This window comes from Camelina sativa, chromosome 9, assembly GCF_030686135.1.
Source record: "Camelina sativa cultivar CO46 ecotype springtype chromosome 9, ASM3068613v1".
Classification (NCBI taxonomy): Eukaryota; Viridiplantae; Streptophyta; class Magnoliopsida; order Brassicales; family Brassicaceae; genus Camelina; species Camelina sativa.
Genome location: NC_141888.1, coordinates 21,148,454 through 21,160,235, shown reverse-complemented (window position 1 = coordinate 21,160,235; position 11,782 = coordinate 21,148,454). Strand labels below are relative to the sequence as shown.

At 44.6% G+C, this 11,782-nt stretch overlaps 1 protein-coding gene and 1 non-coding gene across 2 annotated transcripts in view; both read right to left on the bottom strand.

Annotated features, from left to right (window-relative positions):
• The window catches only part of LOC147938424 (uncharacterized), a 16,355-nt gene extending 4,573 nt beyond the window's left edge, over positions 1-11,782 (bottom strand). Inside the window, exons 1-2 of the mRNA XM_087465628.1 lie at positions 11,630-11,782; positions 11,516-11,582 (exon numbers count right to left, since the gene is read on the bottom strand). Of these exons, the coding sequence (XP_087321754.1) occupies positions 11,516-11,582; positions 11,630-11,782 (220 nt within the window). The remainder of the gene's footprint in view (positions 1-11,515; positions 11,583-11,629) is intronic.
• LOC147938425 (small nucleolar RNA R71) lies at positions 11,024-11,130 on the bottom strand. The gene has a single exon (XR_015567602.1). It is a non-coding gene; the product is annotated as a small nucleolar RNA R71 (small nucleolar RNA).

Sequence of the window (11,782 nt, the reverse complement as noted above, 5' to 3'; positions counted from 1 at the left end):
TTTCAGGACGAGATATGGGCACTATGAGTTTGTGGTGATGCCTTTTGGATTGACTAACGCGCCAGCAGCGTTTATGAGATTGATGAACAGTGTGTTTCAGGAGTTTCTGGATGTATCTGTCATCATTTTCATCGACGATATCTTGGTTTATTCCAAGAGTCCTGAAGAGCATGCAGTGCATTTGAGGGCGGTTATGGAGAAGCTGCGGGAGCAGAAGTTGTTTGCCAAGTTGAGCAAGTGTAGTTTCTGGCAGCGTGAGATGGGCTTTCTGGGTCACATTGTTTCTGCAGAGGGGGTTTCTGTAGATCCAGAGAAGATTCAGGCTATCAGAGATTGGCCTAGACCGCAGAATGCCACAGAGATCAGAAGTTTTCTTGGGTTGGCAGGTTATTACAGGAGATTTGTGCAGGGGTTTGCAAGCAGAGCACGTCCTATGACTAAGTTGACAGGGAAGGATGTTCCTTTTGTCTGGTCAGAAGAGTGTGAGGAAGGCTTTGCAAGCCTGAAGGAGATGTTGACTACTGCGCCAGTGTTGGCTTTGCCTGAGCAGGGAGAACCCTATGTGGTTTATACAGATGCATCTAGAGTTGGTTTGGGTTGTGTTCTGATGCAGCATGGGAAGGTGATTGCCTATGCTTCGCGACAGTTGCGGGTGCATGAAGGCAACTATCCTACTCATGATTTGGAGATGGGTGCTGTAGTTTTTGCCCTGAAGATTTGGAGATCTTATCTTTATGGTGCAAAGGTGCAGGTGTTCACAGATCATAAGAGCCTGAAGTATATATTCACTCAGCCTGAGTTGAATTTGAGGCAGAGGCGGTGGATGGAGCTTGTGGCGGATTATGATTTGGAGATAGCCTATCATCCTGGTAAGGCTAACACGGTTGCAGATGCTCTGAGTCGGAAGAGGGTAGCTTCGGCTCAGGAGCAGGAGATGGAGTCACTGGTAGGGGAGATCAATGCTTTGAGCTTGTGTGCTGTTTCACAGGAACCGTTGGGTTTGGAAGCAGTAGATAGAGCAGACCTTCTGAGTAGAGTGCGGTTGGCTCAGGAAAGGATTTGGGGCTGGTGAATGCCTCTAAGGATGTGGACTCAGAGTATCAGGTCTCAGATAATGGTACTATCTTGGTGCACGGTCGTGTGTGTGTGCCCAAGGATGAGGAGTTGAGACAGGAGATTCTGAGAGAGGCTCATGCGAGCAAGTTATCCATTCATCCAGGAGCGACTAAGATGTACCGTGACCTCAAGAGGTACTATCATTGGGTCGGGATGAAGAAGGATGTGGCTAGTTGGGTTTCGAGGTGTGATGTGTGTCAGCTAGTGAAGGCTGAGCATCAGGTTCCTGGCGGGTTACTGAAGAGTTTACCCATTCCTGAGTGGAAGTGGGATATGATCACCATGGATTTTGTGGTGGGTTTGCCGAGTGTCACGGACCTTTGATGCTATTTGGGTCATTGTGGACCGGTTGACTAAGTCAGCACATTTTTTGGCCATTAAGAAGACTGATGGAGCAGCGGTCTTGGCTAAGAAGTATGTGAGGGAGATTGTCAGGTTGCATGGGGTGCCAGCGAGCATTGTGTCTGATAGGGACTCTAAGTTCACTTCGGTGTTCTGGAAGGCATTTCAGGCAGAGATGGGCACTAAGGTGCATATGAGTACAGCTTATCATCCCCAGACAGATGGACAGTCTGAGAGGACGATCCAGACGCTGGAGGATTTGCTGAGGATGTGTGTGTTGGATTGGGGTGGCCATTGGGCAGATCATCTGAACCTGGTAGAGTTTGCTTACAACAACAGTTACCAGGGGAGTATCAAGATGGCTCCTTATGAGGCTTTGTATGGGAGACCATGTCGTACACCATTATGCTGGACTCAGGTGGGGGAGAGGAGCATGTTTGGTGCTAGTTTTGTTCAGGAGACCTCAGAGAAGATTCGGGTTCTCAAGCTGAACATGAAGGAGGCTCAGGATAGGCAGAGGAGTTATGCCGATAAGAGGAGGAGAGATCTTGAGTTTCAGGTAGGAGACAGAGTGTACCTCAAGATGGCCATGTTGCGGGGTCCGAACGGGTCATTGCCAGAGACTAAGTTGAGTCCGAGGTATATGGGTCCATTCAGAGTGATTGAGCGGGTTGGACCAGTGGCATATAGATTGGAGTTACCTGAGGTGATGCGTGCATTCCATAAGGTTTTCCATGTGTCTATGTTGCGGAAGTGTCTCCGTGAGGGAGAGGAGGTGTTGGCTAAGATTCCTGAGGATCTTCAGCCTAACATGACTTTGGAGGCGAGACCAGTGAGGGTTCTCGAGAGGAGGATCAAGGAACTTCGGAAGAAGAAGATTCCTTTGATGAGAGTCCTGTGGGACTGTGATGGTGTTGAGGAGCAGACTTGGGAGCCTGAGGCAAGGATGAAGGCAAGGTTCAAGAAGTGGTATGAGAAGCAAGCCGCGACTTGAGCTTGTTTAGCCTGGTCCCATCTGTAATCCGTGGCTGGAGCGGGAATGGAGTATTCCAGCCCATCTCTCTTGTTACTCGGTCGCTTGGGGTGGTTGGTTGTGCGACTCAGTAACAAGATGAGGTGGTGCTTGGGGTACAAAGTTTCCGTGAGGCGGGGTTGTCAAGAGAAGTTTCCAAAAGTGGAAAGTTTCCAAAAATGGAAAGTGCTAAATATGGAAAGTTTTACGGAAGTTAGAATTTGTCCATTTTAGCGGTGGGGAGCCTCGGAGGGGCTTTGTGGCCTTTGTGGCGGACTTTCGAGTCAGGGTGCATGTGTGTGGCGGTCTTTTTAGACAGTGTGTGTGGCCTTAGTGGCGGGCTTTTAGCCAATTGTGTGGCCTTTGTGGCGGGCTTTTAGCCAATTGTTGGCCTTTGTGGCGGGCTGTTTAGCCACAGTGTCTTTGTGACGGTCCTTCGGGACAGATGGTCTTTGTGACGGTCCTTCGGGACAGATGGTCTTTGTGACGGTCCTTCGGGACAAATGGTCTTTGTGACGGTCCTTCGGGACAGATGGTCTTTGTGACGGTCCTTCGGGACAGATGGTCTTTGTGACGGTCCTTCGGGACAGACGGTCTTTGTGACGGTCCTTCGGGACAGATGGTCTTTGTGACGGTCCTTCGGGACGAGTGGCCTTGGTGGCGGTCCTCTTTAGGACATTTGTTTTGGCCTTGGTGGCGGTCCTCGTTAGGACATTTTGATGGCCTTTGTGGCGGCCCTTGTGGCGTGTGTATGATCCTTGTGTGGTCATGAGGTATCCCGGTGAGGGGATATGTGGTTGGTAGGACATTGAGATGTCTCTACGCGAGCCACGGGAAGGAAACCTGGGTAGGGATAGGACTCAGACGTGTTCAGAATCGTTTGCTCGCGACTCTTGGGGACTTAGGTTCTCCTAGTACTGCTATATTCAGAGACTTTGTGGCTCGGGAGTATGGTTGGTATATCGACTTCGGATGACGATCCGGGGGCGCGCTGTAGGGTGGCAACCCGAGAGACGAGTTTGGGCTTTTCCTTATATATTATGGCATGCGGGCTTAGGCCTGATGAGGAGCCAACATTGGCATGCAGACTTAGGTCTGATGATGAGCCGATGAAACTCAGGGTCTAGGCCTATGAGTAAAGGAAAGTCCAAAAGTCAAGAGCAAATGACGCCTGGAGCGTGAGTCTATCGCCTAGAGGTGACCTTCTGTAGATCAGTCGGAGGAGTGCGGGCCGTGGAGACGGTTGCACGGGAGTCCTTAACTGATGGTTGTGTGAGATTCGAGGACGAATCTAGTTTGGTGGGGGAGAATTGTAACACCCGCAAACCAATTTTTTTGGTATTTTGGTAAGGGTGTCGATCGACACCCTCTAGTGAGGCATCGATCGACACCAGTTGTGGCCGATTTGGTCGGTTCAATTTTAATTGTCCGGTTTGGGAAGTTGGTTTAAGGAAAACCCTAGCTCGGGTTTTTAAGAGGGGAGCTCGAGTTTTTCTCCTCTCTTGGCCGTTTTTGTCAAAAACAGAGAGAAAAGGAGTGTTCTTGAGATTGTGAGTGAGATTGTGAGATTTCTTGGCTGTTCTTGAGAGATTGGAGGCTGGGAAGGTGCTAGAAGCTTGCTAGGAGTGAGGGATTCGTCCTTATTGGTCAGAAACTTCCTTCAAAGAGGTGAGTGCATGACCATGGCTTATCTAAGCTAAGATCTCTAGATTCTATGTGATTTGGTGCTTATGTGGTTGTTTCCTTGAGTTCTCTATGATATTTCGTTGCTGTCTGGGCTGGGTTTGGCTTCTGGGAGTGCAAGGAGCGGATTGGAGGAGCTTGGAAGCGAGATCTGGAGTTTCTGATCGAGGGGAAATCGCTGCTCGGCATCGGTGTCGGTCGACACCAGTTGGGGTGTCGGTCGACACCAACGCGAGGACGGCTCGGGACTTTAGCGAGTGTCGAACGATGCCATGTGGAGGTGTCGGTCGATGCAAACTAGGGTTTCCGGGAGTGTCGGGCAGGGTGTCGGTCGACACCAGTTTGGTGTCGGTCGACACCAGATGTTCAGTATCGATCGACACCATCTGGTGTCGGTCGACACCCCTTGTTCATTTACGATGGACGTCGCATGCTTTGTATATTGCCTGGTTTGTTTTATTGGTTGTTGTTTGTGGCATGTAGAGATCTTATTGCTTGTGTGTATAGCCCAGTAGATGGGAGGATTGCCTCACTGAGTGTTTATCAAATACTCATGCATCTCAATTGTGTTTGTGGTGCAGGTAAAGGCAAAGTGTGATCGTGGAATCAAGGCAATGAAGAGGAGGATGTTCTAGGGACTCGATTGGATGTTGTCTGGCATTGCTAGGTTGCTAGAGTTGGGTCATTAGAAACATTGCTAGGTTGCTGGTTCCTTGTTTCTTGTTGTTTGGATTGATTATTGTTGATGATTATGGTTATTGGTTTTTTATTGGAGTACTATTGGATATTATGTTGGTATTGTTATTTCCGCTGATGTTTGTGATTGTGGTTAGGTGGCTAGTGGGTATGGGACCACTAGTTGTAGTTCTATTTATTATATTATTATTTTAAAAACAAACAAGTACCATACGTTCGCATATTCCAATTCACTGCATCAAATGCTTTGCAGACCGCCAACTTAACCTACTTGACTTGTTTCCCCTTAGCAAGCTTACCAAAACCTTAAATCTAGTAACCCTGTCCGTCTCCAATGAACTTCATCCACCATCGTCGAAACGACTAGTTTATCCTGCCATGAAGGCTTCTCGTGAATCTTATGTACCTGGCAACCATGCCCTTACCGGCTCATATCTGCTGCAACTCTCCTTCCCGGGACTCCAACACCACCGGCCACTCAATCCTGGCACATCAGCCACATATTCTTGACCACTCCGGTTATAAAACCCTGGCCCACCGGCCAACATAATCCTAAAATCCAAGATTAAACCATCATCACTCTCGAGGTCTACATTCCGTCGTTATGTTCATACTCACGTTCTATACATTGCTTGCTCACAACTCTTCCTCTCTTAGGTCGCAACCTTTGAGCCATACCGATCTCACTCTCAGACCAGCGTCTTCGAGTTATACCGTCTCACTCTTGGACCACAATCCTCAAGATCTCGGTATCAAGGGAACTACTCATCCCCTCAGGGGAACATCATCCCCTCTGCCACTCTCGGAGCCCTCAGCCCCTCGAGCTATCGATATTCAGGGGAATAATCATCCCCTTAGGAGCAACAATCCTTAACGACTATAAACATCTCTCGACACAAAGTATCTCCTGTGGTCCGAGTATAACATTGCAATGTTACACCTTCCCACTAATCTTCTAATATCCAACTGGATTAACCCCCAAACAGAGAAATATCTACTCCAACTGCATATGTCCACCTATCTGCCTCTCTAGGTCCGATACCCCTTGAGAATAATCTCATACCGGTCATCTACAACCGCTCCATCCTGTTAACATAAGGTGGAAAGTCCTCAACATCCGCAGCCCTCGGCTGCACCCCGCCACATGCGGCACAACTGGAGCCTACACTGGTACCCCTCTCGGTAACCGCTCCAACAGCACGCCAACCGATCTGCCAAGCAATCATCTCGACCCTGGGCTCCACCTGCTGCAACCCCACACCTGGGTTCCCAGCACCACCGGCATGCTCACCGGCTAACCCCCTCTGGTCCCTCTTGATACACTTGCGATCCTCTGACGTACCTCCTCGTGGAACTCTGGACCACACACTCGCTGGCCTCGGGACCCGCCCGATAATGACCACGACAACGTCCCCGTCCACGACCAACAACTCAAACACCTTAACCACTGATCTTCCAAGAACAGAGGCTAGCAAGCATAAAACATATCAATACCACACTAAGAAACATTGAATGCTCGAAGAGGATGTTCTAGGACTCCATGCCACACACAATTGACTAACTCACATAATCAATCAAAACATGCAATTCAAAACATCACAACAGAAACCTAGCGAACCCAAACCTAGAACCGTAAGGGCTCTGATACCAAAATGAAACGACCGACCTTTTTTTTTTTAATAATAAATAATAAATATATAATATAATATAATAATAAACTACAACTAGTGGTCCCATATCCACTAGCCACCTAACCACAATCACATTCATCAGCGGAAAACATTACCAATATCTAATAAATATAAATAGCCAATATTAATTCCAATCACAAACTAATGATCCAAACAACATCCAAAGAACCAGCAATCCTAAACAACATTCTAGGACTCCACTCTAGCAACCTAACAGAAGCCAGACAACCAAACGAACCACTAGAACATCCTTCTCTTCATCGCCCTGATTCCACAGTCACACTTTGCCTTTACCTGCACCATAAACACATATTGCAATGCATGAGTATTTAATAAACACTCAGTAAGGCAATCCTCCCATCTACTGGGCTATACACACAAGCAATAGAGACATCTCTAACCATCAACCATCATCCAACAATCATCAATCAACAATCAACAAGCCAAACAACACATAAACAAGCAGATTAGAAAAAATCTCCAGCTTAGATAAGCCATGGTCCTGCACTTACCTTAACAGGTGATTCACAAAACTAATTACAACCAAATGAGAGACTTTCCAATATCCAAGAACAACCAAACTTGTTCCTACAACCAATCACAACAACAAACAAATATTGTAAACAAGCTGCCAGAAAAAAAAACAGAAAAGAACAACCTCACAAGTAAAACCACGAAATCAAAACGAACCGTTAACTTTCTAATCTCTCTGGTGAAAAGAAAGGTATATACGTCCAGAAGCTTCCCACAAAATTTCAGCACGATCAGATTATAGATGAAACCTCAATCCGCGAATGAGAAAAAACGTCCCACGAAAATGCCAATATCTCCTAGAATATTAATCCAAATTCACTTCTATAAAAAGAAGAGTGTACGAAAATTTCTTACCTACAATCCTACCAAAAATCAATACCTTTCAAAACGATTTGACCCGTGGGATCTTCCTTCTCCCAAACTCTGACAGTTCTGTTTCTCTCTTAACACTAAGGAAAAAGCTTGATCTCCTTCTCTTTCTCCTTTACACTCAATAACCAAGAGTTATGTCTCTTTCTCTCCCTCTCTCTGATGAAAATGACGACAAAAGCACCAAAAGGAGAGAGGAGGTGTCGACAATTAGAAGGAGAAATAATAGTTTTTGGTTTAATTTGATTAAACCAGGATTTAATTAAACCAAAATTAATTAAAATCCACTCTTTTGGTTTACTTAACATAACCCAAACTCTATTTCTGGAACATGTTACAGATATACCTCTTAATTGGTTGAAAATAGTCACAATTCTGTATAACATATGCATCTGCGCACTGATAGTCTCTCTCTGAAAGCCATACTTCATGCATTTTCCCACTTGGACGACCGACATGAGTAAATATATTAGGGACTCTAGGGACATGATATATTGGGACTTCACCTTCATAGAATCTTATTAACCTGATCAAATAAGATAATTAAAAGTAATTCAAATTAAGTATAAGTTATAATTTCATTTACCTATATATGCATTTAACTATACCTTGATTTTGTTTGTATATGATCGGCAAAGTAGTGCTCAGAGAAGTAAGCAATCTCATCATTGATATATGACTCAATGATTGATCTAGCCGCATATCTTTTGTTCTTCGCTTTTCCTTTCAACTTTTTGAAAAATCTTTCAAAAAGATACATCCACCTATATTGGACAGGACCTCCCAATTTTGCTTCATATGGGAGATGTGTAGGCAGGTGCTCCATCACATCAAAAAATGATGGTAGAAATATCCTTTCTAAGTTGCATAAGATCAAAACAATGTTATGTTTAAGAATTTGAACGCGACTTTTTTGCAAAGTTCTTGAGCATAAGTCCCTGAAAAATGCTCCAATCCCTGAAAATGTATTCAAATTGCATGTCTTAGGAAATTATATTTAAAAATATATAGTACTTATTTAATTAAATAAGTAATAAGTAATACCTGATATTGCAAGGTGAACGTTCCGGTCTAGGAGTTCTGCGAAGATAAATGGAAGAAGTCGCTCCATAAAAACATGGCAATCATGACTCTTCATTCCTGAAAACTTGTCATTGATCAGATCAACACAACTAGCCAAGTCTGACGAATAACCATCTGGAAATTTCACCGCATGCTTGACACATTCCAATAAACTTGTTTTGGCTTCCTTTGTCAATGTATATGCTGGGAATGGAGCTTTACCCTGCCTATCAATATGTAAGTGTGGTCGAGAACAAAATTTTCTATATCCAATCTTGACATGATGTTGTCTTTAGATTTACCCTGTAGACTCATAAGAGTATATGATAACTCTCTAATTTACATGTTTTCAGCATGCTTTTTCGTCCATATTTTGCATTGTTTATACCCTTAACTTAGTATTTTTAGGTCATTAACTGTAGGAATTCACTTTTAGGCCATTTAGAGTGTTGCATTTTTGCATTTGCATACTTTGGATGAAAACAAGTGCTCAAAAGCCTAAAATGGGGAAAAACAAGGACAAACCCGAGCATGTACTCGAAGGAGCCATCGAGCTGCAAGAACAGTATGAACCCCAACACAATCGAGGAGGATCCAAAGCAGGAAAAACAACCTGAAGATCTACCCGAGGAGTAACCTGATCTTATCCTCGTGTACCCCATCGAGTAGACCCTCCGGCAGGAATGGGATGCTAGGTCAAAGGGGTTTCCACATATAAACCCCTTCTCTCCTTCCTCGCAAACGAGCACGCCGCAGACCCTCAAACCAGAGAGCGAGAGCTTCTGAGAGAGAACTGAGCGACTCAAAACTCTTTTCACTTTTTGTTAGGATTGTTTTCATATCTTTTTATCATTTCTTTAGATTTCTATCTTGTATTCTTACTTCTCTACTCTATCGTTTATTATAATGCAATTTTCGTTCATATATGCTTTTATGTTTCTTGCTATGATTTCCGAGTAGTGTAGTAAAGTTTCTAGGGATGGGATAGATGGTTTTCTGTTCTGGATCGGTTAGGATGTCTTAGTTTGATTGTATATTTTTAATAGATTCCCTTCTAGATTGGTGTTCTTAATGCTGTCAACAAACCGAGAGGGTGAGATTAGATCTAAGGTGTTTTACCACCGAGAGGTGTAGATGAGATGCTTGAATCAACCAATGCTAGAGGTTTACTCACTTAGCCTAAGAGATTAGATGAGTAAGGGGTTTACTCACAATAATGAATCGGTTCTTATTGTTTGCTTGGTCATGTTTCTCCAAAAAGAGTTGGGTAGGGGAGTGATCAAGGTTGATTGTTTCTATCACGAGAGTGTTTTAACGAGATTTTAGAGATTCATTGTCTAGGGAATATTTGCTTGAGGCATGTAAGACATTTGTACTGGTCAGGAATACTTAGGATTCGATTACCCCATCTTTAGAAGCTTTCATATCTTAATTGATTGCATTTTCATTCATCACTCGATCCTTTACCCGAACAGGTACACGATCACCTGCTTCAAGTAACCCCTCGAGTTGTTCATACCTCATTTGCTTACTCGATCACCCCACCCGATCCTGTACTCGAATGCTTGCATCGAGTGCTTAGGTCGTGTGGTTCTTTGTTTATATTATGTTCTTTTATTATTTTAGGACTGTTAAACAAAACCCTTAATTGTTTGGCTTGACTTGCATTGTTCTGATTACATCCTTCCTGCTAGCATAAACAACCATTTTGATTGATAACTCTTTGTACTACAAATGCATAGGGAATTGATACCCTGGGTGAAAATCCACTTATCAATTTGGCGCCGTTGCCATTTGGTTGAATTTTATTTTGCTATGTTTAGGATTTCAGCACTTGCTAGATCAAGTTCTTTTCTTTATATTGGTTTGGAATCTGACTTGTTTGCTTTCGTTTTTGTTTGTTTTGAATCTCAGGTACAACCCGAGCACCCACCCGACCTGTCACTCGATCACCTGGATCGGGTTGACCCTCGTGTACACACTCGGTCACCTACTTGTACATGCAAACACGATCCAGAGGTAGCCAAAACTTGAGTCCCTTCATCGACAACATCGACAGACCAAGGCTACTTAGACAACAACAAGTTCAACAACCGTAACCAGCAATCATTGAGGAGACAATGAACAATCAGCACAGTCCACCAGCTCCTCAAGCAAGGACCAACATAGGAGCAGGAGATGCTCCATCTACTCACACTCAAAGGAATGGCATTGTGCCACCTGCTGTCCAGAACAACAATTTTTAGATCAAGAGTAGTCTCATCCAGATGATACAGAGCAAAAAGTTTCATGGATTGCCAATGGAGGAACCATTGGATCATCTGGATGAATTTGATAGGCTCTGTAGCCTCACCAAGATAAATGCAGTTAGCGAAGATGGATTCAAACTCCGACTTTTCCCATTCTCTTTGGGAGAGCGCACATCTGGGAGAAATCACTCCCCAAGGAGTCCATCACCACTTGGGAAGCGTGCAAGAAGGCATTCCTGGCCAAATTTTTCTCCAACTCCAGAACCGCAAGGCTGCGAAATGACATTTCCAGCTTTGTTCAAAAGAACAATGAGACATTCAGTGACGCTTGGGAACGCCTCAAGGGATACACTACCAGATGTCCTCACCATGGCTTCAGCAATGCTTCATTGCTGGGTACACTTTACAGAGGAGTGGTCCCCAAGAAACGGATGTTGCTGGACACTGCAAGCAATGGTAACTTCCTCAATAAGGATGTTGATGAGGGTTGGGACCTAGTGGGGAACTTGGCTCAGTCTGATGGCAATTACAATGAGGAGTATGATCGCAATGTGCGATCTACTGGAGAGGAAGATGCCAAGTACAAGAGGGACATGAAAGCCCTCAATGACAAGCTCAATAAACTACTCAGCCAGCAGCAGCATGTTCATGCAATATCAGAGGAAGAGCAATTTTTACAACAAGATGGGGAGACTGTACAGATAGAGGATGTTAACTACATCAACAACCAAGGAGGTTACAACAAAGGGTACAACAATTACAAGCCGAATCCGAACCTGTCTTACCGTAACCCGAACGTTGCCAATCCTCAAGACCAAATCTACCCATCTGCAGTTCAAGGAAACCAGGTACAACATAAGCCTTTTGTTCAGTACAATCAAGGCTATGCTCCTAACAGCAGTATTGTGGGAATTACCAACAACCCATTCCACCACCTGGATTCCAACAACATCAAGGCCAACAGAACCAATCACAAGACGCTGACCTACGCGGCCTAATTCAGCAAATGATTTAAAATCAGGCATCAT